Genomic DNA, 27,678 nt, shown 5'->3' with positions numbered 1-27,678 from the left:
GCTTCCGCTTACAGAGAGGCACCAGACAGGGCTGTCCACTCTCCCCCTCACTTTTTGCCATTTTCATAGAGCCGTTAGCAGCTGCTATTAGACAAAATATAGAAATTAAAGGAATCCAGGGCAAAAATATAGAACATAAAATAAGTCTTTATGCAGATGATGTATTACTCTTCCTTCAGAACTCACAAACATCACTCTCTCAGACAATCACGGTTATTAATAAGTTCTCATCAATATCTGATTATTCTATTAACTGGTCTAAGACTACAGCCATGTCCATCAACTGTGACCTACAAAACATCCCTAATATCAAAATACAGACAGGAAACATTAGATATTTAGGTATAAATATTTCCCCCAGATTATCAGATTTAACAAAATTAAACTATGTTCAGCTACTAAAAACAATAGAAGATGATCTCTTACGGTGGAGGCGCTTACCCATCTCAATAATGGGGAGAGTTGCCACCATTAAGATGATGATCCTACCTAAAGTTAATTATTTATTTTCAATGATACCCACTAAACCCTCCACCAGTTGGTTTAAATCTCTGGACTCTTTCATATCCAAGTTTCTTTGGAAAAACAAGCCGTCACGTATCAGTCTTAAAACCTTACAGCAGACTAAAGATAGAGGAGGACTGGACCTACCAAACTTTAATAACTACTTTATAGCTAACAGGCTGCAGTACATCTCCAAGTGGCTCAAACCCAGTTATCTGGATGAGCCGTGGCTAGATGTGGAGCAGGCTTTGTGTGAGGACTTAGTCATCTCTGACCTGCCGTTCATCAGCTCAACCATTAAACCATATAAGTGCTTTAAAAGCCTTAACATCCGTTTTTCCTTAATGGCTTGGTGGGAATTCTGTAAGATAACCAGATCTTCCCTCTTTCCATGTAGACTTACACCCATCTGGAACAACCCTGACATCCTGCAGAACAAAAAGATGATAAACTTCACTCAATGGAAGACTAAAGGAATACAACAGTTAGGACAGATAATAGAAAATGGAAACTTTGTATCTTTCAACACAATTGTCTCACAGTATGGAATCAACAGCAATAAATTCTTAGAGTACCACCAACTAAAATCAATTATATGTAAGAAGTATACCCCTGTACAGTTAGACTTGCAGCTTCCTGTCAGAATAGCAGAATTCCTGAATCATAATACTCCAAAATTATTATCAAAAATATATAGATTACTTGCAAAGCTAGAAGACAGGATATCTCTCCCGACTTCAAAATGGGAAGATGATTTATCTAATAACTTTGATCAGAAAAGATGGTCACAAATATGTTTAAACACGTTTAAAATGACTCAGAATTCAAATATACAACTAATACAATTCAAAATTCTCCATAGAACTCATTATACAGGACACAGGATGTTCAGGATGGGCCTTTCACCATCAGATATCTGCCCACACTGCTCTGAGAACACCTCTGATAGCTACATCCATGCGCTGTGGTCCTGCACACCTGTCCAAAGGTTCTGGATTAAGGTGTGTGAAGATCTCTCAAAATGGTTTAAAACTAGTTTTCCTGCAAACCCCACACTTTGCCTACTGGGCGACCTGGGTGACACCAACATAGGAATACACTCCATAAACTTGGTCCTCGCAGTCTTATGCATCGCAAAGAAAACTATTCTTGTGAACTGGAAAGATAAGAATAATTTGTCTATCCAGCAGTTTAGAAATCTCCTGTTAGATCACATCAGCATTGAGACAATGTCTGCCTCCTCCAGGAACCAGTCAGATGACTTTCATTCCCTCTGGTCCCCTGTGACTGGCTACATCACTTAATGTAGGTGGAGGATTGCGGCTTCGCTGGGATGGGGGCGGATGTGGGTGGGGGGTCCCTGGTGGCTTCAGGTCTCCGGTTGTCTCCTGGGTGGGGATCTAGGCTGCTCCGCTGCTGGGTCGGCTGGGGGTTCCGGTCTGGGCGGGCGGCATTGGGTGGGCCCCGGGGTGGGGCTGCCTCGTGGCGGTGGGGGGTGGCTGCCGGGGTGCCTGGGTCGGTGTCCGTCGGCCCCTGGCCGGGTGGCCGGTCGGGCCCGGGGTGGGCCGGGTGGGGGCCCCGGGCTCTGGGGCGTCGGGTCTCCCCCCGCTCCTGGGGGTGGGGGGTCTGCCGCTGCTGGGGGGGGCTGGGCCCGTCCGGATGTGCCGTGCCGGGGGTTGGTCCGTGCCCTGGTGCTTGGTCGCAGCCCCGGAACCTGGGTGGGGGTGTGTTTGTGTGTGGGTGTGTGTGTGTGTGTGTCTGTGGGTATGCTGGTGTGTGGGTGGGTGTAGAGGGACGTGTGTGCCGTATGTGTGTGTGGGTGTGTATGAAGGTCTGGGTGTGTGTGTGTATGTGTGTGTGTGAGTAGTGTGCGGGTGTGTGTGTGGAGGTCTATGTGGGATGTGGGTGTGTGTGAAGGTATGTATATATGAGTGTGTGCACGTGGAGGTCGAGGTGTGTGTGGAGGAGTGAAGGAGTGGGTGGAGGCGTGAGTATGTATGGAGGTGCTTGTGTGTATATGCAGGTATGTATGTGAGTGTGTGTGTAGTGGTGTATGTGTATGGAGGGGTATGAGAGTGTGTGTGTATGTGGGCACCGGTGTGTGTGTTTATAGGTATGTGCTTGACGTGTGTGTGTGGAGGTATGTGCACGTATTGAGGTGTTGGTATATAGAGGTGTGTGAGAGTGTGTGTGAGTGGCTGGGGAGAAAAAAAAAAAAAAAAAAAAAAAAAAAAAAAAAGGGAGTGTGTGCGTTTGCAGGGGGTTAGGACGTGTCCTCTGGGGGGCGCCCTGGCTGGGTGTTGGGGGCGGGGGCCTGGGGTTCCCTTCCTTCGCCTCGCCCCCCTCCCACTCAGAAAGAGGAAAGTGGCCCCTTGGGCTGGTGGCTGGCCCCTGGGGGGGTTCGTGGCGTGCCTGGGTTGGGGTGCCTGCTCTGGGCCTGTGACGCCCTTCGGGGCCGGCGGGGGACGGGGGCGCCCTAAGCCACTGGCAGGTCGTCTTCCAGGGGGGAGGCTTACCCCCCTCTGGACCTACATCTCCTGACCCCTCCCCTCCCCACTCTTCACTACATACACAGGTAGGGCCGTGGGGGGTGTGCTTGTTGCGCTGGGCGGGGCAGGGGGGGTCATCATAGTGGCCCCGTTGCTTCGCCGAGCGGCAGCATGCCTCCCAGCTTTTAATTCCACTTAGTCACTGAGCACAAATAACATTTGCAACATACAAACACGTTTTGGGGGGTGGAACATGCGAGGTCAGGTGGGTGGGACTGCTCAGGTGGCCCCACCCCCTCCTCAATGCAGTTACTGCCCCCCAATTTTAACCCTCTTTTTTTAATTTCAAACAGCACATAATATATTCCCTCACTAGTGGGGGAGGGAGGGGCGATGGGGTCTTCAAGCGCCCCTGTCTCCATGGATGGCCCGGGGGCGGGGCGGGCCGGGTGGCCTGTCGCGTTGGCCCGGGGCGTGGGCGGGCTGTCCCGGGGGGTTTGGCTGCTGGCCCTGGGGGGAAGGTGCTGTTTTGGGGGTGGGGAGTGGGGGACTGGGGCGGGGTGGGGGGGGTGGGGGCCTGGCTCGTGTCTCCTCGCCTCCTGGCTGGGGCTGTCCCCCCGCGGCGTGGGGTGGCGGGAGGATGGTGGTGGGGGGATGGTGTTTGTTTGTGTGTGTGTGTGTATGTGGGGGGGGGGGGGGGGGGGGGGGGGGGGAGAGTGGTGTGTGTGTGGGGGGATGGGTGGTGGAGGGATGGTGTGTGTGTGTGGGAGGGTGGGGTGTGTGGAGGTGGATGTGTGGTGTGTGGGAGGGGGGGTGGTGTGGGTGTGGGAGGATGAATGGTGGAGGGATGATGTATGTGGGGGAGGATGGGGTATGTGTGGGAGAATGTATGGTGCAGGGAGGGGGAGTGTGTGGGAGGATGGATGGTGGAAGAATGGTGTGTGTGCAGGAGGATGGATGGTGTATGGGAGGGAGGATGGTGTGTGTGTGGGGGAGTGGTGTATGTTTGGGAGAGTGGGTGATGGAGGGGTGGTGTGTGTGTGTGTGGGAGGATGGGGTACGTGAAGGTGGATGTTTGGTGTAGGAGAGGGAGGACGGTGTATGTGTAGGAGAATGATGTATGTGTGGGAGGATGGGTAGTGGAAGGATGGTGTGTGTGTGTGTGTGTGGGAGGTGTGAAGGTGGAGGATGGTGTATGTGTGGGAGGATGAGTGGTGGAGGGATGATGTGTGTGTGGGAGGATGGGGTAGGTGTGGGAGAGTGTATGGTGGAAGGATGGTGAGTGTGTGGGAGGATGGATGGTGGAAGGATGGTGTGTGTGTGGAAGGATGGATGGTGGAAGGATGGTGTGTGTGTGTGGGAGGACAGAGTATGTAAGGGTTGGATGGTGTATGTGTGGGAGGATGAATGGAGGAGTGGAAGGAGAGTGTGTGTGTTTGTGTGTGTTGGTCTGGGGGGGGGGCAGGACTGGTTCTCGGGGTGTGCGGCTGGGCGCTGGGGTGTGGGGCTGGCCTCTGGCGGTGGCCGTCTGGGCGGGCCGGGTCCCCCCGGGTGGCGTGCTGGCCCTTGGCCTGTGGGGGTGGGGGGTGTCCCTGCGCTCCTGGGCCCGGGCCCTCTGCCCCGTCTGTCCCGGGCGGCCGGTGCCCGGGGGGGTCGGGGACTGCTGGCCTCGGCCTGCCGGGGCCGGTGCCCTGTGTCCGCGGGGCGGCTCCTGCTGGGGTCTCCTGCTGCTGCCTTCCTGGGCGGGCGAAGTGGTCGTCTCTGTGGACCGGTCGGGATCTGTAGCCTACGGGGGGGCTGGTGGCCTGGGTCTCGGGACCGCTGGCCTGACTCTGGCCTCTGTTCAAGTGAGGTGGCATCTGCATGATCACTCTGCATGGTCACTCCTTCCTGAACGTCTCCACACAGTCTTTGCGTCGCCATGTGGCCGAGTTCTCCAGCATATCCACACAGGTTTCTCTGCGCGTGTTCTTGAATACAGCAGTTTCACTTATATCTATTATCATATTTTTTTTTCTTTTTTTTTTTTATTTCTGTTCTTATTATTATTATTACTCTTACTCTTATTATTATTACTACTACTATTATTATTATTACTATTATTGTGATTATTATTATTGTTACTATTATCAACTAGTTGTGTAATGACCTACTGGCCAGGATGATCTTAGCTATATATGTTGCAAGTAGTATGGATTACATGGTTTTCTGTATAATGTTTTAAGTCCCCACCCGCACTCCCCACACCCTTTCTGTCCCTCTCTCTCCCCTCCCTCTTCTCTCTACTTTCTTTTCTATCTCTCTCTCTCTCTGTCCCCTCCGGTCGAGTCCAGCATTAAGAGTCTGATTTAATAAAGTTTTTCATGTCATCAAGAGGGACTTTATACATGTAGTATAAATCCCTGCTTGATAGAGTAAAATTGCCCAGCACCAGACAGCAGCCAGACAATCATTCTGTTTGCAACGATGCTGGACAAGACAAGTTAAAAAAAAAAAAAAAGAATATAGAGTCCAAAGTAAAGGCTTCTCCTGTAAATGACATTAATTTAAACTTCTATATGTCTTCTTGAACAAGATGAAACATCATCCTCATTCAGGAGTTCAGGCACAGGCGTAGAAAATGAAGACTTTTTCATAGTAATTATTTTTACAGTGTTTATTTGAACATATGGACAAACTTAAACTCTACTTTGAAAGCAGGACTTTAACTTCCACAACACCACTATTTACTATGCTAAGGGTGATGTGAGAACACTGCCTGCATGATCTAAACCATGTCCATATATGGATCACATACAGAGGAAATGACAGATGCAGGGACAGACAGGGTAAACTGATCACCAGGAACCAGAACATTTGTGATGGAGGAAGTGAAATTTCTGAATACTTTAATTAAGTTTGAGTTAAATTTGATTAACTCAGCTGTGAATATGAACAACAGGAATAAACTGTTTGGTGACGCATGTTTCCTTCTTCTTTCAGGGTGTTCTCGGAAGTCTAAAAAGTGGAAAGTCAGCGCTAGTGAACAGATACATCACTGGCAGTTATGCAGCAATTGAGAGGCCAGATGGTAAACTGTTGTTCAGAAAGGTTATGAATTATTGATTCAGATCAGCCTGGTGTGGAATTGTCCCTCTGGATAACTTGTCTATTGCCTTCTTTGTCCCGACAGGTGGAAGGTATAAGAAGGAAGTGCTGGTGGAGGGTCAGAGTAATTTATTACTGATTCGGGAAGAAGTCGGATGCCCTGATGCACAGGTGCTTCTAAGCCTGTAATCCACCTGCAGACCTCCTGACCCATCTGGTGCAGGTAGCTCACATCCGTCCTCTTTGTTTTTCCAGTTCAGCAGCTGGATTGACGCAGTGATCCTCGTCTTCAGCCTGGAGAACGAAGCCAGTTTTAAGGAGCTTTACCAGCTCTACAGCCAGCTCAGTACATTCCGCCCAGACATCCCCATTTTTGTTGTTGGCACACAAGGTCAGAGCACAGATCACACCAATCAAAACCAGCTGTGTTTACTTGATGCTTTGCCTTTCTAGGTGAACTGGGAATTTAATTTTCTAATACTGGGGTCACATGTTCACAGATAGTTAAATTCAGTCCTGTTCAGTCCAGCTTGAAATTGATCCTGAAAACTTCTGCAGTTAAATAAAAACTCTGAATAAGTCATTATTTGCTGAAGAACACTGAAATTACAAAACAAAAAGTGAGTCATCATCTCATACAGCATTATGTGCTGAAACAAGAGGAGAGATGGAGCATGGGAGCATGGTGTTGACAAGACTCATCCTCACACTGAGGATGGAAATGAGACATAACGTCCCAGTCACAAACTGGTCACACAAAACAAGTACCAATAAAACAGCCATGTATGAACTCTGAAAATCTAAACTCTGCTAAATCTTCTTTATTCAGATAAAATAAGTAGTACCAATCCTCGAGTGATTGAGGATCAGCGGGCCAGACAGTTGTGTAAAGATGTTCGTTCCCTGCTGTTTTATGAGACCTGTGCCACTTACGGCTTCAACGTTGACCGAGTGTTTTCAGAAGGTGAGTTGTCTCTCATTTCATTTGTGTCTTTAGCATGCTGGGATTCACAAAGAGGACACAACAGAAGCTGAGATATTTCCTGTTTGTCAGTAAAGCAGTTTAATGGCTGCTGTGTGTTTTTCAGCTGCCCAGAAGATTGTAGCTCAGAAGAAGCAGGTGGCGCTGCAGGCCTGCAAGTCTCTGCCGAACTCCCCCAGTCACTCTGGAGGCTCCACACCGGGATCAGCATCCTTCCCTGGACAGGTATTATGTCCTCACAACTGGAGCTTGTCTCAGGGTTTACAAGAACATTGGCCCTATCTCATTACATGGCACCATAGTTCAATAAATAAACATAAAACATTTACCTGGTACATCTTCAAAACCGACATAAAATCAGGGAACAAAAACATTCATTAACAGAATACCCTGCTCATTCAGTATATTCAGGTATCAGATGACCTCATTCTTTGGGCACATAATGTTGCAGAGCCTAGACCTGACCAACTGCAGCAACCTCAGGCCATAGCACTGCTCCCAAAGGCTTGAACAGTAGATATTAGGCATGATGGCTGCATCACTTTATCTGCCTCTCTTCTTACTCAGGATCAGGGTAAATCAGGACTCAGACCAGATATTCTTCCATTGCGCCAGAGTCCAATCATTATGTTCCCTAGCAAATTGAAGACTTTTACTTCAATTATCCTGTGTTAGTGGATTTCTTATGGTTACACAGCTGCTCAGTCCCAATCCCTTGAGTTTCCTTCACTGGTGTTTTTCTTTGACATGATTATACCAAACATTCGGCAACATTTAAGGGATCACCGATCATTTGCAAATTTTATCTGATCACATTTCTTCCTAGAAGATGATGGTTCCCCATTATCCTTCCAGTTTTTAATAATGTGTTGGACAGTTCTTAACCAAATTTTTGTAGTTTCAGCTTCTCCTTATGTTTTCTTTACTTGATGTCAGTGATTTGACCCTTCTGAAACAGATGAACATCTGCAAGCTGCTCTCCAGTAATCTTCAGAAAAAGATCACATGTTCAAATCATGCACCTGACAGACGGATTCACAAATAAAATCACATTAATAAACAATACTAAAACAAAAAAAAAAAAAAAAAAACAAAGAAAAAAAAAACAAAAACACAATAACGCCCTCTAAATCAACAAAAACAGGCTGCATTTCTACGTGATAGCCAGCTCTTAGCTCACCCGTGACTCTTGGATACTATTGGGGTGAACATACACACACACACACACACACACACACACACACACACACACACACACACACACACACACGTAGGAGGAGGGGCCAATGGCCCATCGGCTGCCGAATCAGGATAATTAGTGGGCAGACTGGTCACACACAAATCCACGTTACTACTGATTCAATGTTCTTAAAATCACATTAGCAGGACAACAATCTGACCCATACATGCATACAGAGGATACTGCAGGACGGTATACGAAATCTGCCAGTGTTTGTCTCGACCAGTCACCAAATGGTTCAAGTGGCTGACCAGTAAAGGTGAAGCCACCTGCTGCAGGTGATTCCTACCTGACTGCAGGGAACAGCGTCCACCACGCTGCAAAGAGGTTAAAGCCAGTGTGAGCATCTAAAGACCACCACAATCTAGCAGGGGAAAGAAAGCTGTCATGTACAGTCAGCCGAAATGCTCAACCACCTCCACTACAGCAGTTAAAGATCTGCCACAGAGCAACCAGGAAGTGAGAATGCTCACTGACTGGCGAGCACCTACACAGATATACTGGCATTCAGCTCCGCCCCCACAGTCAGCACTGATGGATCGCACCTGGTATGTGTGATTGAGGAAGAGGGGGACAAGGTAAAAACCTTTCCCACCACACTTAGTTAAATTCAGGTGGTGCCTTTTACTGTTTGGCCATTTCAGTTTGGTTAAAGTACTTGCGGCTAGGTAACTCATAACGTTGGCATTGTCATATTGACCTACCGCCAATTCTTTTTGTCATACAGAGTGGCTTCAGAAAATGCTTGTTAAATATCAGTCTGCTGGTGTGTAGGGTCACTTTTTTTCCACTTGACTGAGATCAGTAGTGATGGGACTGTTGGGGGGTAGTTTCCACAGTCTAAGAGCACCCCACTGTAAGTAGCTTGACCTTGGGGACTTCTAGCAGAAGCTGACCAGAAAAATGCAGGACCCTGCCATGATTACGGATAATTAAAATATCCAACAAGTAGATGGCTCCAGGCCATTTACAGCAATAAAAACAAAAAACAGAAGTTTAAAATCAATTCTTAAACAAACTGGAAGCCAGTGGAGAGACGACAGTGTAGGGGTTCTGTGTTCGTGTCTGGACGTGCCCATTAATTGGGCAGAAGTGTTCTACAAGTTGGAGATATGAAATTGAAGACTGACTGAAGTCAAAAATATCTGATGAATTGCGATTTTTTTTTTAGACTGAATTCACTTGTTCCTGTTTAAATTTCATTCTGATGTTTTCCAACACCTCAGGTGTTAAAGGAAAATTTAAACATTTGGGGGGGGGGGATCAATCGGAGTCCAAATAATCTGCAACTGTGTGTAAAATATAAACAGAATACAAGAATCGGCATCATCTTCCATATCATCCTCACCATCTCCATCCTCATCTTCTTTTCCATCTCCTTTCCATCCTGACCTCCTGACTCCTCCTCCTGTCAGGCCAGTAATGGCCCCAGTAGTGGCTATGCCTACTCCCTTCCCTCCACCCCAGTGGTGGGTCACAGAGAGCTCCGGGTTGCTCAGATGGAGGGGGGAGGCAGTACCAGCTCCCGTTCACAGAAGACCATCACCAGACGGCCCTCCCTCTTCAAGGTCAGTTGGTGCCTCATACCGCTCTGTCTCCTGACATCCCTCCAACGTCTCACTCCACTCATCCCTCTGGGTCGATCTGGGTTCAAATCCTGACTTTTCAACACCTCTCTGTTTATGGGTTTGTTTCAGAACCGGGAAACAGATAAAAAAGCTGGTGATCCCAAAGGAGAGCGCGGCGTTCCCATCAAACAGGTATCACAACATGTGTCTCAGTACAAAACTAAAACACTGAAGTGTTTCCATGCTGCCAGTTCTTTATTTTGACACCAGGAAGTTAAACTTGTCTTACATGAGCTACAACGCCAAAATTCTATTGTTTGTCTCCTTTTCGGTCTTTCTGATGGCTCGTATAAACACTCTGAAGCTGCTGCTGTCAAATACTTTTTGTTAAGCTGCCACATTCTGAAATGGTTGTATTAACTCTAGATTAAGTCATGAGTGCAATAACTTCCATTCTTGTCTTTAACAGAGCATCCTGTGGAAGAAAAGTCATAAATCTCTGAATAAGGAGTGGAGGAAGAAATATGTGACTCTGTCAAACAACACACTGTCTTATCACTCCAGCTCCAATGTAAGGAAACAAGCTCCCGCTGATCAATTAAACACAGAAAAGTGTCAGGAAACACATCACACATCTCATCTCCTTCTCTTTACATTTGTACTTTTCTTCTGATCCATCATTACAGCAGACATGCACAATTCTCCTCATATCTGATGCAGGCCGTGATACCAAACAGCAGAAGCAGTTACACCTTTTATATATCCTGCTACTGGACTGTGTCAGAGACCTCTCTGAACAGTCCAGCTGGAGTCCTATCTGGTGTGGCAGACTCTGGCCTTGGTCACCCATCCAGCTAGACCAGCCTTCTCTAGACCAGTGTTTCTCAATTCGGGTCCTTGGGACCCACTGCCCCGCATCTTTTAGATGTTTCCAGCTCCAACACATCTGATTCAGATTTATTGAACTCTTCATTAAGTCTTTTGCAAACCTGTTAATTATCCATTTATTGAGGCCAGGTGTGTTAAAGCATGAAAACATCTAAAACACTTAGATCAGACATATGAGTCTGTGAACTACCTGGACAACAAGTGTATGACCTGATACTCGAATGTGTGGAACGTTACTTCATCAGGACACTTAATTAAAAACTCAGTGACACTATGTCGGCCAACTCAAAGTCACTATTTTAATATGAGTGAACGACTCGACCACTTGGAGCCATTCTTCCTCTGAACCCAAAAAATAATTCCAAGATAAATCCAAGAATGTCAGGTGTAATATGTCTGTACCATCAGGGTAAACAAATAGCAAATTAATCTTGTTGAACTTGGACCTGCCTAGCTGACATAATCCGAGATCATTACGCTACCCACTGAAGTTTGTACAGTTTGATGAGTTCAGGACTTCATCCACCTTTCTTACCCTGACACAGCCATCACATTAAACCAGTGTAAACCTGGGTTCATCAGACTTTTAGCATTAGGGATAAATCCACCCCAATGACTCATCAAATACTAGAAAAATCAGTTTCCTGCACTGAATGGCATCAGCTAGAAACAAAGGAACGAAGACAAGTCTGAATATTTAGTTTCCTTTACAACAGCAGCTAATCTGCTACCATAGCAACTAATCTGATACCACAGTAGCTAATCTGCTACAATGACAACTAATCTGATACCACAGTAGCTAATCTGCTACAATGACAACTAATCTGATACCACAGTAGCTAATCTGCTACCATGACAACTAATCTGATACCACAGTAGCTAATCTGCTACCATGACAACTAATCTGATACCACAGCAGCTAATCTGCTACCATGACAACTAATCTGATACCACAGTAGCTAATCTGCTACCATAGCAACTAATCTGATACCACAGTAGCTAATCTGCTACCATGACAACTAATCTGATACCACAGTAGCTAATCTGCTACCATGACAACTAATCTGATACCACAGTAGCTAATCTGCTACCATAGCAACTAATCTGAAATGACAGTAGCTAATCTGCTACCATGACAACTAATCTGATACCACAGTAGCTAATCTGCTACCATGACAACTAATCTGATACCACAGTAGCTAATCTGCTACCATAGCAACTAATCTGATGCCACAGCAGCTAATCTGCTACCATGACAACTAATCTGCTACAACAGCAGCTAATCTGCATTTTTACTGACCAAAGGTGTTTCATGGCTCACATATCCAACTTTGTCTTTACCTGAATCATCTCAACACTGCTTCAGTTTCATCCGGATGTTTTGTTTCTTCAGGACTATACACAGAATATCCATGGAAAGGAAATTGACCTGTTGCATGTGACAGTCAAAGTACCTGGGAAACGTCCTCCAAGAGCTGTTGCACCTTCAGGCCCCTCACCTGTCCCCCCAGGTACTTCACCTGGGGTTAATGGGCTGAGTAAGGAGCTAACAGCAGCTGATGTCACCAGTACAGGTACATGCTGTAGGCAAAAGGAGTTTGAATGGATTAGTAACCAAGCAAATAAACGCTGCTGTTTTTAGATGAATGCAACTTTACATCATGTGCTGAAAGACCTGATATGACACAAATAGCCCAGTTTTCTCAATGAGGTTTAAATCTGCACGTAATACTTAGTTCAGGTATTTTTCAGGTGTTCGGTAAGTCAGGAAGCAACATCTCAAGGAGAATCAGATTGTCCTAGACAAAAGAAAATACTATACATTTCCAGTTATTGAATACATCGTGAATGAATAAAATCTGTTATTGACATTATTTTTTTAAGAAATTCTTGATTTAAGTTTGAAAATGTAAAATAGTATATTATACTATATATACAGTTATTATATAGTATGGTATGGATTACTAATAATCAGAATAAAGTCTCCTTACAGTGTCAGACTGATTTGACTTAAAGAAGGCAGCAACATGTCACAGTAAAAAATCTGGTTATTTCCAGGGCCGGTCTAGGAAATCTTTTATAGGGGGACCGGGCAGGGGCACAGACTGGAAAAAAGGGTGACAAAAGAAATGTCTCAATTTAAGGGAATAACTAACTTATTACTGATTACAGTGGTCATCTGATGTAAAAATTAAAGCAGAATTTGTTAAAGCAAACAGCTGATAATGTTTTTCACACTTATATTTCAACGATGATGAAAAAACATCTTTGATCCAAATGATCAGTTTTATCAGTCTTTCTTTATCATTATTGGTTGTTTTGCATCACATCTGGTGGTTTTCTGACTTTTACATCCTCTTCATCAAATATAAACAGACTGAAGAGACATATATTATCACCATGGAGACAGCGGGTGAGGTTACGCTGTATAAATGTTGTATATCGATCTAGAATATGGTGGTTCTGATGGAGAACAGCTAGAAGTACTTTATGCTTAATTTACTTACTCTTGGACATCTGAGCTTAGAGCAGGTACACATCAGTTTATGTTAGACCCTGGAGCAAGAAAAGTAAACAAGCTTTGACAATGGTAGAAAAAAAAAGTTAATTTAAAGCCCTGGTGGTTACAGTACATGTCAGCTGATTTAAATGATTTACTTCCTGTCTGCTCATCAGTTCCTCAGCTGTGTCCAGCGACTCTGTCTGTGGTCGATGACCAGTTAGGTGGTTTGTCTCCTCAAGGAGGTGAGAGAGGACTTCAGCGCTGCCCTTCCTCTCTGTCCACTAAAGCACAAAGTGTTGGTAAGTATCAAGTAAGTAACAAAACAAGAAACTAGCTCCAGGCCACAGGGACTTCAGATATCTTAATATTTATGGACCTATTACAGACGGCCTTGAAGGGACAGCTGGTAATTTTGCTGGGAAAGATTCTGGCCAGTCATCTCCCATGAGTGATAGGAAGAAGAACAGGAGGAAAAAAAGCATGAATCAAAAAGGAGATGCAGCTGTCGGACAAGCTGAAGGTAAGGAAATTTCTAGTTGTTAGTAGAGTTAAGTTTTTCTGTCTCTTCAGAACAGATTCAGACTGAAGACATCCGTCTTCCTCTGAAAATTGTAACAGGTTCCTGTCTTTTTCTCCCTGTTTCCCTTTCCTCGTCTTTTGCTTATCTCTTGCTCCTCAGCCAAACGCAAAATGTGGAAATTAAAGAGCTTTGGTAGCTTGAGAAACATTAATAAGACAGGTAACATGTGAGGGTGATGCTGTTTATCTGCATGTGCTGTTTTTCACATAAAGCATCTGTTTTTTGTTTCTTTTCTGTGTGCCTGACACTGATAATTTATATTTTAAGCATGCATTAACTTGTCATTGAAATAACCCTAGTATATTTCTTGGCTCACAAGAAACCATCAAGCTGTTGATTAATTCTACTTTATCTCTTTCTTTTTTTTCTTTAACTCACTAAAGGCTCAGCAGGATGCCCTCTATATATTTGTTGTAATGTGATTCAGAACTTACAATTGCATCTGCTTCTCTTTTGCTCACAGAGGAAGAAAATACAGACTTTATCATTGTTTCGTTTACTGGGAAGACGTGGCACTTTGAGGCTCAGAGTCAGGAAGAGAGGGACTCATGGGTGTCTGCTATAGAGAACCAGATCCTCGCCAGCCTCCAGTCCTACGACAGTGGCAGAAACAAGGTAAAAAAAAAAAAAATTCTTTTAATTTTTTTTTTTCCTGGTTCTGAAATGTGAAGAAATCTTCTGGAAAAAGTCCCTGGATGTTCTAAGTAGCTTGTGAAAAAGTTTATCTTTCATTATCCAAAATGAAACATCCAAGCTCCATGAATACATTATACATTTCCTGAGTACAATGTCACACTCTTATTATCATCCGTTAATGTGTACAAACATAAACTTTATCTGAAAAACAAGCATGGCGGCTTTTATTTAGCATTTTTATTTACATGTATATATATATATATATATATATATATATATATATATATATATATATGATTTTCCCTAAATTCCTTAAATTCATATTATGTGGAATAACAACTTTTTAACCACTTCTACATATAGTGTGTGCTCTTCCAGGTTTATAGTGTATGTAAGTGTGTGTTAATGTAGATTTTGGTGTTTGTGTGTTCAGGCTCGGAGGAGCAGTCAGAGCGAGGCCATGGCACTGCAGGCCATCCGAAATGCTAAAGGCAACAGTCTGTGTGTGGACTGCGAAGCTCAGAGTAAGTTCCTAAATGTCTGTTTGGTGAGAGTGGTGGAAGAGGACTGGATTAAGGTGGCGAGAGAGAACTTGTAAAGACTCTAACTTGTCCAGAGGCCTGTACGATGAAGCATGATTAAAATACCCCAGATATCTCTCTGTTACCTGGGTTGACCTACACGGACATTTAGGACCTGGATAAGCGGTATGATGAAGCTGGTTATCTACTCAGTGATTCAAGCAAAGGTTTTCCAATCTTGATCAGTGCGCGTTAACATAAAAGGGGTGGTGTCTGCAACGTGTGACCAACCACATAAAATAAATTTAGGCATTAAGGGGTTCACATTAAGAGCACTAACAAGGAAAACAACCAGCATTAATGCTACAAACAGCAGTAAATACAGTGGAAGACTGTTTCATGGTTGAAGCCCACAGATTCTAGAATTATGACCAGTTGTGATGAGCTCAGCTTGATCATCTGTGATCTGATAAAAACAAAATCAGTAACCAGGTAAACTTCTTTTGAGACTGGAATTTGGGGGACTTGACTGGACTGCATCCAAACACACCTACTAACAACACACAAGCACTACTCACAACCCTCTTAAAAAACAAATAAAGTAATGAAGTAATACAGAAAAATTTCCTCTCTACACATCATCCTCCCCCTCATCATCCTCATCCTGCAGTTGTTGTTATTCTCTCCCATTTAGTTTTCTCTCTCTCTCTCTCTCTGCAGATCCAACTTGGGCCAGTCTCAACCTTGGAGCGCTCATCTGTATTGAGTGCTCAGGGATCCACCGAAACCTAGGGACTCACCTGTCCCGTGTCCGCTCATTGGACCTGGATGACCTGCCGGGAGAGCTCACACAAGTCCTGGCCGCCATAGGGAACCACATGGCTAACAGCATCTGGGAGAGCTGCACCCAGGGCCGAACAAAACCCACACCCAACGCAACAAGGTGGGTTTGACCAGGCCAGTCACATGCCACAGACATGATCATAGTTCAAACAGCCATTGGGTTTTACCCTTAGATATCCTTAGAGTGCATTTACTCCAGGATAGTCCACTAGACTCTGGGACTGGGTTTAGTTGGGGGGGGGGGGGCAATATTCACCCTTCACTTTTCAAACGAATTGGACCATTTAAATAAAAGGTTCCACTCTTCGCCAGAGGTGGCGCTGCACCAATAATTACTGAAGTAGAAGATGGGATGAATAATATATGATATATATAAATTTGCTTGTATGACCACTGATTGGGTCACAATGAATCGGCTTGAATTGATAATGTCTGTAAAGTGCCCTGGGGTGACTGTTGGTGACTGAATTGGTGCTATACAAATAAAACTTGGTAGTTTTGTTCCTGTTTCACCAGAGAAGAACGGGAGTCCTGGATCCGAGCGAAGTATGAACAGCGTGTGTTCGTGGCTCCTCTCCAGCCAGTCCCTGGGACCCAACCTCCAGAAGAAGGCATGCCGGCCCTGCTGCTGTCTGCGGTGACTGAGAGAGATCTGCCCCGGCTGCTGCTGCTGTTGGCCCACAGCACCAAGGACCAGATCAACACCCCACTGGGTGGATCGTCCTCGCTGCCGCGCACGGCTCTGCACGCTGCCTGTCAGCTGGGTGATGTGGTCATGACCCAGCTGCTTGTCTGGGTGGGTTCCTCCTTTCTGATTACCATCACCAGTGAGATTATGTGTTGTTCCACCACTACAGGTGTCCTTTCTGTCTCCACAAAGCTGCATGCACAGCACTGACCTGTGACTACTTTCTTCTAATGAAATAATTATTTCCTTTCTTAGTAAAGCTCTAAACAGAACTATCTGTTACAAGTCTTAGCTGAAGTGTTACATGAAGTTGAACTGAACAGCCTCTTCTCTGAATGAAGATCTAACCTCTAAAAGTGACAGGACCCATCCCTTTTTTTTTTTTTTTACACATTTTACACAGTTTTCTTAGGTTGTAATGAATAATCTAAAATTTGTTGATCAAAATTAAACATTTCAGACTACAACAGCAGGAATTTACATCTCTATATTCGCTGGCTTGTTAAGAGACCTTTGCTCCACTCCAACCATGTCTAACACAGCATCTGCCTCTCATCTGGAAACATGTTATGTGACTCACTCTACCACACACCAAACTCAGAGAAAGTTACTGCACGTTTTCCTTGTTGCACCAAAGGTCAACTGGAAGATTAATACTTACTCAACTCAGTTGGTTAATAAAGTATAAAAAGTCATGTAAATTCTCTTTTAATAGAAATGCGAAAGCAAAAGACTCCCTGGGACAGTGAATGCATCACGAGATGAACTGAAATTAGGGTCGAGATGAGGATGTGGGTTTTCTTTTACTCTGAGTTTGGAAGTGTGACCTACAAATGGCTCAAATACAGGAAGCCATAAACACACTGCTAATGTTGTGGCTGTTTTTGTTTACCTCATTTACATGATGTTTAATATGATAATCAGAAGAAGTATGTTCTGGTTCCAGAACAAGGACATCCAGGGAGAACAGGGTCAATGTGTGGATTTGGCCTTTTTTCATATTTATATTGTTAATAATTAAAGATTCAAGATTCAAAGTTTCTCTGCACAAACAAATTCTTTCTTTGTTGGACACAAAAAATCTCAAATAAAAATAGAATAAGAAAGATAAAAGCAGTCTTAAAAAGGAGGCAGTTGCTGAAGGACAGCGAGTAAAGCAGAACTTCTATAAACAAACATAGAGGACAATTACCGAATAGGTGCTGTTATAGAGGCAGTTAATGATCCAGTTATAGGTGCAGTTACGTATGTGTGTATTTATAAGTGCAGTTGTGGGGCAGTTGTGATAAATGAGGAAGATGCTAGTGATCATGGTGACATGTTTCAGGTTCAGTGTAATGTATTATTACTCAGGTTGGGCATGTTAATGTTTTATTATTGCTGCATTGGGAAAGTTGTCATCACACATGTCAGCCAATGAGATAATCTGTGGATGAACTTCTGCACCAATCACATGAACAGTTGTCTGTCGATGTTTCTGCACGGGGGAAATAAGCAAAGACTTGTTCCCAACATAATGCGTCCATTTTGTTGAATTACTAAGAAAAGTGTAAATGCAAAAAATATGTTTAAAGCTTTTCTTATTATTTTATGGTTTAAGTCTTTTGTACAGACTAAACAAGTAACTTCCTTCTTACTGATCAGATGTCGCTTTATCTACTACTGCTTCTATGTCATGATGGGAATTTTAAGAGAAAATGAAAAAGACAGAGATCATGTTTTCAGCGTGTACAATTGTCTGTCAACATAACTTAAAAAGTATCGGAGGGATTTTGATTACATTTTCTGGAAATGTCAGAAATGGAATAAATGACCATTACAGCTTCTAACTAATCAGATTAATGCCCAGAATCATTAGCAAATTAAATAAATACATAAATAAATAAATAAATAACAAGATGTTACAGATGTTATAATCTGGCTTGTTTGACCTGGATCATTTTGATATTGTGGATCTGGTGATCCAGAAGGTTCCATATATAGCAGATACCAGGTGAGCTGTTGGGCCTTTTGGGGTTTTCTCGGGTGAGTGACCCTATGGCTTGGTGGAGGTCTGGAGGTCTCAGAGTGCTTCTAATTATCTTTATTTTTCTCTTCAACACACCTGATGTGTGGATATTAATCAGATATTATTTCTTCTCTGTTTAGAAGGAAGGCAGCTTCACACCATTTTAAATTCATCCTGACAAACCCTAACAAATCCTGAATTATTCATCCATGTAAATTTTATTTCATCACATTGTTTAAGTTGAGATTTACAGGAATGTTTGAAAAAATACTGTGTAAAGAGATCAATCCTGTTAAAAAGCAGTATGAATTTTAGAAATACCAGTTTTAAACATACAGTTACTGAACGTTGGTTCATATAGAGATATGTTTCATATTAAAGTTTGCAGTAGTACACTACTTTAACGTATTTAATTTTCTGTGATTAATCAAATCATACCAATAATAGTTATTAAAAATTCCAATTGTTTCCCAGTATTTATTTAACAAGGACAGAACATATATACATAAAAAAAAGAACACTTTTAAATATGAAGTGAAGAAAAGATTGTGAGAAAAACAATTATCAATCTAAAAAAAAAGACAATAACAGAGATAAAACATTGGTAAAATCTAGACACCGTAGAGACAAAACCACTAAATAACATAGAAAAACAACTACATAAAAAACAATATCACTCAATCTAAAAATCTAAAAATATTAGTCAATAAGCCAAAACTAATCAGAAGGTGATACAGCAGACACAGTTGATAACAACATTATCAAAATCTACACACCACTGACACAAAGCCGCTAAATCACAAATCAAGGCAACCTTAAAGAAAAGTAACTAAAAATGTGCAGGCAGGTTTTCTCTGTTTCTATGTGACTCGCAAAGAAATGAGGAGCAACTTTAAGAAAGAGAAATATCCAAATCAGGTGAAGAGCCTGAGTCCTGGATTTTAGTTCATTTGAGACTTCTGTGGTTGATATTTTTGACTGATTTACTATAAATCCGAGTGATTAGAAAAGTATATGAAAAAGCTTAATTTTAGTCTTTTTTATATATAAAAAAACATTGTTGGATGTTCAGATTCAAATTTCAATTTAAAAAGTTTGAATAAAAAAGTTTTACATTAAATTTTTCCATATGTTTTCCATGAATCGATTAAAATCTGATCTTTTTCCATCTCCTGCAGTACGGAATCGATGTGAAAGCAAAAGACAGCCAAGGTCAGACAGCCATAATGATGGCCAAGAAAAGCGGGAGCAAAGGCTGCATCGATATCTTGGTCCAGCATGGGTGTGCCAGCGAGACGTTGCCCACCCCCGCCACTCCTGTTCTGTCCCGTCGCTCCAGCACTGCCAGTCTGGGTCGAACCAGCTCCAGGAAACGGGTGTCGTAGCGTGCTGATGCTGCTGCTGGAGGATGCTCATAGCTTAAAAACCATAGGAGGAAGCAAACGTGAGAGGTGTAAGAACTGTACAAGACTGCTGTATATCATAAAAACATTTTTTCTGAAGACTGAACAACATATCAAACAACTTAAAAGCAATATTCAAAACAATCTGTTGATGACAAACATCACTGAAAAAATCCTGTTTATCTGTCAACTTCATTTCTAAGTAAGTGAAGTAGAAGTGTAGTAGTCTTCTGTAATCTGTTCCACTTCCTCCTGAAGAAGTGCAATAATCCAGCTGATGATGAAGAGCAACAAATGTTAGTGTGAATCTTGGGCTCAGAAGATTTGTTGTGACTGGACCAAAACTGGCATTTTTTCTTTTGGCTTTACGGATGTGTCATAAACCTCCAGTTTGTCATGTTGCTAGTTGTTCTCCTGCAGTTTTGCTATTATAACCGGTTTCTGTGACAAATCAGCTGAAATAATTCTGCTTAAACTACAAATATGAATGTTTGGATTTTGAAATAAGTCAGTGTTATGATTAAAGATGACCAATATGACATTTTATTATACTGTAAAAGTACCTATATATGTAATGTTCAACTCTGTAACAAAGACACACATGAAGAGACCAACACAGTTTTGTAAATGATTTCTTACCAATAGTTTTAAAAATCTAATGTTTGTTTTTCATTTTCTTATTCTACATTTCATAGAGCAGTGAACAGATGGTTTTATGTACGTAAACATGTGTTAAAGTGTTATCTGAGATGACCGAGACACCACAGGAAGATGTTCTTCACATTACTATTACTGATGCGAGGGTCAATCCTGTGAGCTCAAAGCAGTTGTGCTGTCTCCTCTGACACTTTGTGGGTCGTGTGAATTCCTCATGAGTTAAAAAACATCACAATAAATTTTTTTATTTGCATTAACATGGTTGTTTTCTATTTTATTTGGAGTTTTTGTGTTAACACTGGTTGATAACCTTTAGTTTTTTCTTTTGATTCACCAGAGAGTAACTGAAGCTTTGAATGTGTCCACTCACCGCCCACTTTATCAGCTCCACCTAATATCCAATCAGCCAATCACATAACAGCAACTCAATGCATTTTGTCATGTAGTGTTGGCCTGTCAATCCAAGTATCAATAATATCAATATGAACATTAGTATGTATGTTGATCGATACTTTAGTTTCACTTTCTCTCCTGTATGTCCCGACAAAACCCTGAGGTAAGTATTGCAGAGGATATCTAGGTAAATAACGTTAGTGAAAGCAATTAATTCAATTAATTCTCAACTCTCCATTTGTTACCTTAGCTAATTTTAAATGTATAAATAATGTTACGACCTTAACATACTTAATTTATTCCACTGAAATGTGCTTTTTAGATTAATACATTTACTGAAATTGAAGCAAATACATGATATTTTTGACTGAATATAGCCTTCTGCCTTTGGATTTGTTTAGTTCCAATTCAGCTTTATCTGTATAGCGTCAATTCATAACAGTCATCTCAAGTCACTTTACAGATATAATCAATTCAAGCCAGTTCATTATGATCCAAGTGAAACAAATCCTTTGTATGATCCACATTAATTAAGTTTACAGTTGTGTTCATATAAACCAGTTCATAACAATAATGACCTAGCAAAGGAAACCAATTGATTGGATCAAATCTTCTTTGATTTAATCCTCCATCCTGAGCTGCACGAGTAGACAGTGGAAAGGAAAACCTTTATCAGAACCAGAACCAGGAAGGAAAACTTCCATCAGAAATAAGAAGAACAGCCATCTGCCTGGACTGTTTAGAGCAGGGGTGCCCAAATCCAGTCCTCAAGAGCCACAATCCTGCAGGTTTTTGATGTGTCCGTGCTCCAAAACCACCTGACTCATTGTGAGTTATTGTGTAAAACTAAATAGGCTGTTGGATCTATTTAATTTTAGTCAGGTGTGTTGTAGCAGGAAACATTGGAAAGGGCAGGAAAGAGGCATCAACAAGCAGTATAACTCTAACCCAGAGATACCTGCTGCGAAAGAAGAGAAACACAAATTAATGGCAACAACATCAGATATTTCTACATGGAGAGTAAAGAGAGCTAGACTAAATTAAATGTTCTGTTGTTTACTTATTAACTATCCACATTTTATCCCTTTTTATCCAAAGCTGTTACTGGTTATCATTTGACACTGAGGCATTGTGGCAAAAACAGTTCAGCTTTGTGTTGATATTTTATCTCTTTCCGAGTCAAACAGTTCTTAGTCAGGCAGTTCTCAGTCAGACAGTTTCCAGTCAAGCAGTTCCCAGTCAGACAGTTCCCAATCAGGCAGTTCCCAGTCGGACAGTTCCCAGTCAGACAGATGCCAGTCAAGCAGTTCCCAGCCAGACAGTTCCCAGTCAGACAGTTCTCAGTCAGACAGTTCCCAGTCAGACTGTTCCCAGTCAAACAGTTCCCAGTCAGACACATCCCAGTCAGACAGTTCCCAGTCAGACAGTTCCCAGTCAGATACATCCCAGTCAGGCAGTTCCCAGTCAGACAGCAGGTTCAATACAAAACATGACTCTGCGACATTTACTGGAGAATGAATTTCAACATAATTATTTAGACTAGGACCTGGAAAAACTAGTCCATGCTTTCATCTTTAGTCGGTTTGATTATTGTAACAGTGTCTTCACAGGTCTACCTAAAAAATCACTTAGACACCTGCAGTTTATTCAGAACTCTGCTGCTCGAGTCCTCACTAAGATCAAGAGAGTGGACCACATCAGTCCAGCTCTGAGGTTTTTACACTGGCTGCCCGTTCGTCAGAGAATAGACTTTAAAGTTCTGCTGCTGGTCTATAAAGCTCTGAATGGTTTAGTGACTTCTTGACCCAGTATGAACCTGCCAGAACCCTCAAGTCATCTAGTTCCAGTTTCTTATCAGTTCCCAGAGTCAGAACCAGACATGGAAAAGCTGCATTTGGCTTCTATGCTCCACATGTCTGGAACAAACTCCCAAAAAACCTCAGATCAGCTGAAACCCTCAGTTTATTTAAATCCAGGTTAAAGACCCACCTGTTCTCTGTTGCATTTCACTAGGTTTTATTTAGAAGTCAAAATCTAAATCTGGTTCTTTTAAGGTGGAATCATGCTTTAATATTGTCTTTCCTCACACTGGAACTTTATTTCTTGCATTTTATCTATTTTATTTTAGCATCTTCGTTCTGTTTTTCCATCCATCCATCCATTTTCTGCTGCTTATCAGGAGCCGGGTCACGGGGGCAGCTGCCTAAGACGGCCCAGACTTCCCTCTCCCCGGCCACATTCACTAGCTCATCCGGAGGGATCCCGAGGCGTTCCCAGGCCAGCTGAGAGATGTAGTCCGTACAGCGCGTTCTAGGTCTTCCTCTGTGCCTCTTTCCGGTTGGATGTGCATGGAACACCTCACCAGGGAGGCGCCCAGGAGGCATCCTAACCAGATGCCTGCGCCACCTCATCTGGCTCCTCTCGATGTGGAGGAGCAGCGGCTCTACTCTGAGCCCCTCCCGGATCATCAAGCTTCTCACCCTATCTATAAGGGAGAGCCCGGCCACCCTTTGGAGAAAACTCATTTCAGCCGCTTGTACTCGCGATCTTGTTCTTTCAGTCACTACCCACAGCTCATGACCATAGGTGAGGGTAGGAACGTAGATTGACCAGTAAATCGAGAGCTTTGCCTTTTGGCTCAGCTCCTTCTTCACCACGACAGACCGAGGCAGAGTCCGCATCACTGCAGACACCGCACCGATCCGCCTGTCGATCTCCTGCTCCATCCTTCCCTCACTCGTGAACAAGACCCTGAGATACGTGAACTCCTCCACTTGGGGCAGGACCCTATTGCAGACCCAGAGAGAGCACTCCACCCTTTTCCGGCTGAGGACTAACACCCCAGCTGCGTCTAGAAATTCTGTCCATAAAAGTTATAAACACAGAGTCAGTAACAGAGGGCAGCCTTGGAGGAATCCAATCCTCACCAGAAATGACTTTGATTTACTGCCGGTGATGCGGACCAAGCTCTGACACCGGTCGTACAGGGACCGGATAGCTCGTACAAGGGGGTCCGGCACTCCATACTCCCGGAGTAGCCCCCACAAGAGTCCACCGGGAACACGGTCGAACGCCTTCTCCAAGTCCACAAAGCGCATGTAGACTGGTTCAGCGAACTCCCATGCCCCCTCCAAGACCCTGAAGAGGGTGTAGAGCTGGTCCACTGTTCCACAACTGGGACGAAAACCACACTGCTCCTCCTCAATCTGAGGTTCGACTATCCGACGGACCCTCCTCTCCAGCTTCCCTGAATAGACCTTACCAGGGAGGCTGAGGAGTGTGATCCCCCTGTAGTTGGAGCACACCATCCGGTCCCCCTTTTTGAAGAGGAGGACCACCACCACAGTCTGCCAGTCCAGGGGAACTGTCCCCGATGTCCACGCGATGCTGCAGAGGCATGTCAGCCAAGACAGCCCTACAGCATCCAGAGCCTCAATATAGCAGCTGAGGGCTCTAGAGGGCTGCAGCGGCCGGAATCCCCACTGTACACAGTGTTGACGGAGCACTGCTTTTCCCTCTTGAGCCGCCGGATGGTGGACAAGAATCTCCTTGAAGCCGTCCGGAAGTCATTCTCCATGGCTTCTCAACTCCTCCCATGCCTGAGTTTTTGCCTTAGCGACCATCGAAGCTGCATTCTGCTTAGCCTGCCAATACCCATCAGCTGCCTCTGGAGTCCCACAGGCCAAAGAGGCCCCACAGGATTCTTTCTACAGCTTGATAGCATCCCTCACTGCTGGTGTCGACCAACAAGTTCGGGGGTTACCGCCACGACAGGCACCGACGACCTTACGCCCACAGCCGTGGCTGGCCGCCTCAACAATAGAGGCACGGAACACAGCCCACTCAGACTCAATGACCCCCGCCTCACCTGGGACATGGTTGAAGCTCTGCCGGAGATGGGAGTTGAAATTCTTTCTGACAGGGGACTCTGGCAATGATACCCACTAAACCATCCTCCAGCTGGTTTAAGTCACTGGACTCACATATATCTAAATTTTTATGGAAAAACAAGCCATCACGTATCAGTCTAAAAACTTTACAACAGACTAAAGATAGAGGTGGATTGGAACTACCCAACTTTAATCACTTTTTCTTAGCTACCAAGCTGCAGTATATCTCCAAATGGCTTAAACCTAGCAGTCTGGATGAACCATGGTTAGATGTAGAGCAAGCATTGTGTGAGGATCTGGTTATCTCTGACCTGCCAGTCATCAACTCAACCATCAAAACACATAAGTGTTTTAAAAGCATTAATATCAGTTCCTCTTTAGTGGCTTGGTGGGAATAACCAAATCCTCACTTTTTCCATGTAAGTTTACACCCCTCTGGAACAACCCTGACATCCTGCAAAACAAAAAGCTTATCAATTTCACTCAATGGAAAAATAAAGGAATAAAACAGAACATATAATAGAAAATGGAAACTTCTTCTCATTTAATATTCTCACTTCACAATATGGAATCAGTAGCAAAAAATCTTTAGAATATCACCAGCTTAAATCTATCACATGTAAAAAAAAAATATACCATTAATCAATTAAGCTTACAGCTACCTATTAGGGTGGCAGAATTCATGAATCCCAATGCCCCAAAGCTATTATCAAAAACATATAGACTGTTATCTGAACTAGAAGACTCAATCTGTCTTCCAACTTCAAAATGGGAGGGTGACTTATCCAGTAACTTTAATAAAGATAAATGGTCACAAATATGTTTAAACACCTTTAAAATGACTAAGAATTCAAAAATGCAACTGATACAATTCAAAATTCTGCATAGAACTCATTATACAGGACAAAGGATGTTCAGGATGGGTCTGTCACAATCAAATATCTGCCCACACTGCAATGAAAACACACCTGACAACTATCTCCATGCCTTGTGGTCCTGCACATCTGTCCGCAGGTTCTGGCTTCAGGTATGTGTGGACATGTCAACATGGTTTAAATGTAATATTCCTGCAAACCCCACACTGTGTCTACTAGGTAACTTGGGTGACATTAATATGGCAATTAACTCTGCACACATGATACGCACAGCATTATGCATCACAAAGAAAACTATCCTTGTGAACTGGAAAACCAAAAATAATCTGTGTATTCAGCAGTTTAGGAATCTCTTAGTTGACCACATCAGTAGCGAGACAATGTCTGCCTACTCAAAGAACCATTTAGCTGAATCTCATTCCGTATGGGTCAGACGGCCGGGCTATTCCGGGGCAGGCTGGGCGGGGGTTCTGGGCTCTGGTGCCTGGGGGTGGTCACCCTCCCTCCGAGGTGGTGGGGTCCGTATGTGCCGGGGGCTAGGCCTGCCCAGATGCGCTGCTATGGTGTGGGTTGGTGCATGCCCTGGTGTCTGGTTGCCGCCCTGGTACCCAGGGTATGGCCTGGGGGCAGGAGGGTTGTAGGGGTTTGAAGGAGGGCTGAGTGGGATTCGGGGGATTATAGGGGGAGGTGCTGGGGTGTGAGACAGGTAGTTGTTGCAGTCACTGCGTGGCCTGGTCGTGGGGGGCGGCTACCTCTGGCCTGTCTTGCCTTGGGGGGCCTCCTGGGGTACGGGGGTGCCTAGTGCTGTTGGCAGCTCACCATCTGGAGGGAGTTTCTCTTCCCTTCGGACTTACATCCCTGGACCCCTCTTCTTCCCTGCTCCCTACATACACACATAGACACACACACATAGGGATTTGGGAGGTGTGCACGTCATGTAGGGTGTAGCCGGGGGGCCACCCAAGTGGCTTCCTTAGCTGCACCCTGTGGCGACTCGCCTCTCGGTTTAAATTACACCTAGATATCAAAACACCAACACAACACACAAACAACCTCTGGGGGGCGTGTCATGTGGTGCATGGAGGGCGGGAGTGGGGGGTAGTGCCCCAGTTTTACTTGCAAGAAACACACTCACCACAAACAGTCATGAGCGGGGAGGAGGACAATGGGGGCACCTCACACCCCTCTTCCCCGGGGCGCCGCTGGGGGCTGGTGGGGGAGGTGGTTGCCCCCCTCCTCTTATTTCCCGCTCTCTCTGTCTCTCTCTCACACACACACACGTAGGGAGTTGGGAGGCGTGCACGCCATGTGGGGTGGAGTGGAGGGGGCCATTCAGTGGTCTCCTTGGATGCACCCCATGGCGACTCGCCTCTCAGTTTTAATTGCACCTAAACACCAAAACACAAGAAACACAACACACAAACAACACCTGGGGGGCAAGTCATGGGGTGCATGTCGGGCGGGGCCACTTAGGTGGCCCGGCTCCCGGCTCATTGCGGTCACTGCCCCTAAATTTTAATTGCAAACAACACACACGACATAAACAGTCAAGAGCAGAGAGGGAGAGGGTACTGGGGACCTCTCACACCCCTGTTCCCCCTGGGTGTGGTGGGGGGAGGTGGTTGCCCCAGGGGCTGGGTCCCAGGGTGGTTGCGCTGGTGGGCTGCTGGCTCTGTGGGGGCTCTCTTTGGGCTCGCTGTCCTCTGGTCCGCCTGGGGTGTCCCCCACTGGGCATGGCGGGTGGGTTATGTGTGACGTGACTGTGTGATGGTGAGTGCTTGTGGGTACGGCACAGGGGAGGGTGTGGGGTTATATGGGATGCAGACTGGAGTAGGTGGGGGGAGGGGTCGATTGCGCCCTGGCTCCCAGGGTGTGCGGCTGGGACATTGGGGTGTGTGCTGGCCTACGCAGGGTGGCTGTCTG

The 27,678-nt window shown here is 44.4% G+C and overlaps 1 protein-coding gene across 6 annotated transcripts in view; it reads left to right on the top strand.

The window, feature by feature from the left end:
* agap2 (ArfGAP with GTPase domain, ankyrin repeat and PH domain 2) overlaps positions 1-20,854 on the top strand; it is a 41,560-nt gene extending 20,706 nt beyond the window's left edge. For 2 of the 6 annotated variants that reach the window (XM_042004219.1, XM_042004215.1), the window contains exons 3-19: positions 5,976-6,063; positions 6,166-6,251; positions 6,336-6,471; positions 6,910-7,044; positions 7,169-7,287; positions 9,718-9,870; positions 10,000-10,062; positions 10,340-10,441; positions 12,152-12,332; positions 13,435-13,560; positions 13,647-13,781; positions 13,941-14,000; positions 14,305-14,456; positions 14,911-15,001; positions 15,719-15,941; positions 16,358-16,637; positions 19,716-20,854. In XM_042004219.1, the coding sequence (XP_041860153.1) occupies positions 5,976-6,063; positions 6,166-6,251; positions 6,336-6,471; positions 6,910-7,044; positions 7,169-7,287; positions 9,718-9,870; positions 10,000-10,062; positions 10,340-10,441; positions 12,152-12,332; positions 13,435-13,560; positions 13,647-13,781; positions 13,941-14,000; positions 14,305-14,456; positions 14,911-15,001; positions 15,719-15,941; positions 16,358-16,637; positions 19,716-19,922 (2,337 nt within the window). In that variant the 3' untranslated portion in view covers positions 19,923-20,854. The remainder of the gene's footprint in view (positions 1-5,975; positions 6,064-6,165; positions 6,252-6,335; positions 6,472-6,909; positions 7,045-7,168; positions 7,288-9,717; positions 9,871-9,999; positions 10,063-10,339; positions 10,442-12,151; positions 12,333-13,434; positions 13,561-13,646; positions 13,782-13,940; positions 14,001-14,304; positions 14,457-14,910; positions 15,002-15,718; positions 15,942-16,357; positions 16,638-19,715) is intronic. The other 4 variants (XM_042004220.1, XM_042004216.1, XM_042004217.1 and 1 more) reach the window with 3 other exon arrangements.
* Positions 20,855-27,678: the final 6,824 nt, after the last annotated feature.

Source organism: Melanotaenia boesemani, chromosome 13 (assembly GCF_017639745.1).
Source record: "Melanotaenia boesemani isolate fMelBoe1 chromosome 13, fMelBoe1.pri, whole genome shotgun sequence".
Taxonomy (NCBI): domain Eukaryota; kingdom Metazoa; phylum Chordata; class Actinopteri; order Atheriniformes; family Melanotaeniidae; genus Melanotaenia; species Melanotaenia boesemani.
Note: the sequence above shows the minus strand (reverse complement) of the source record. Positions and strands in the feature narration are given on the sequence as shown.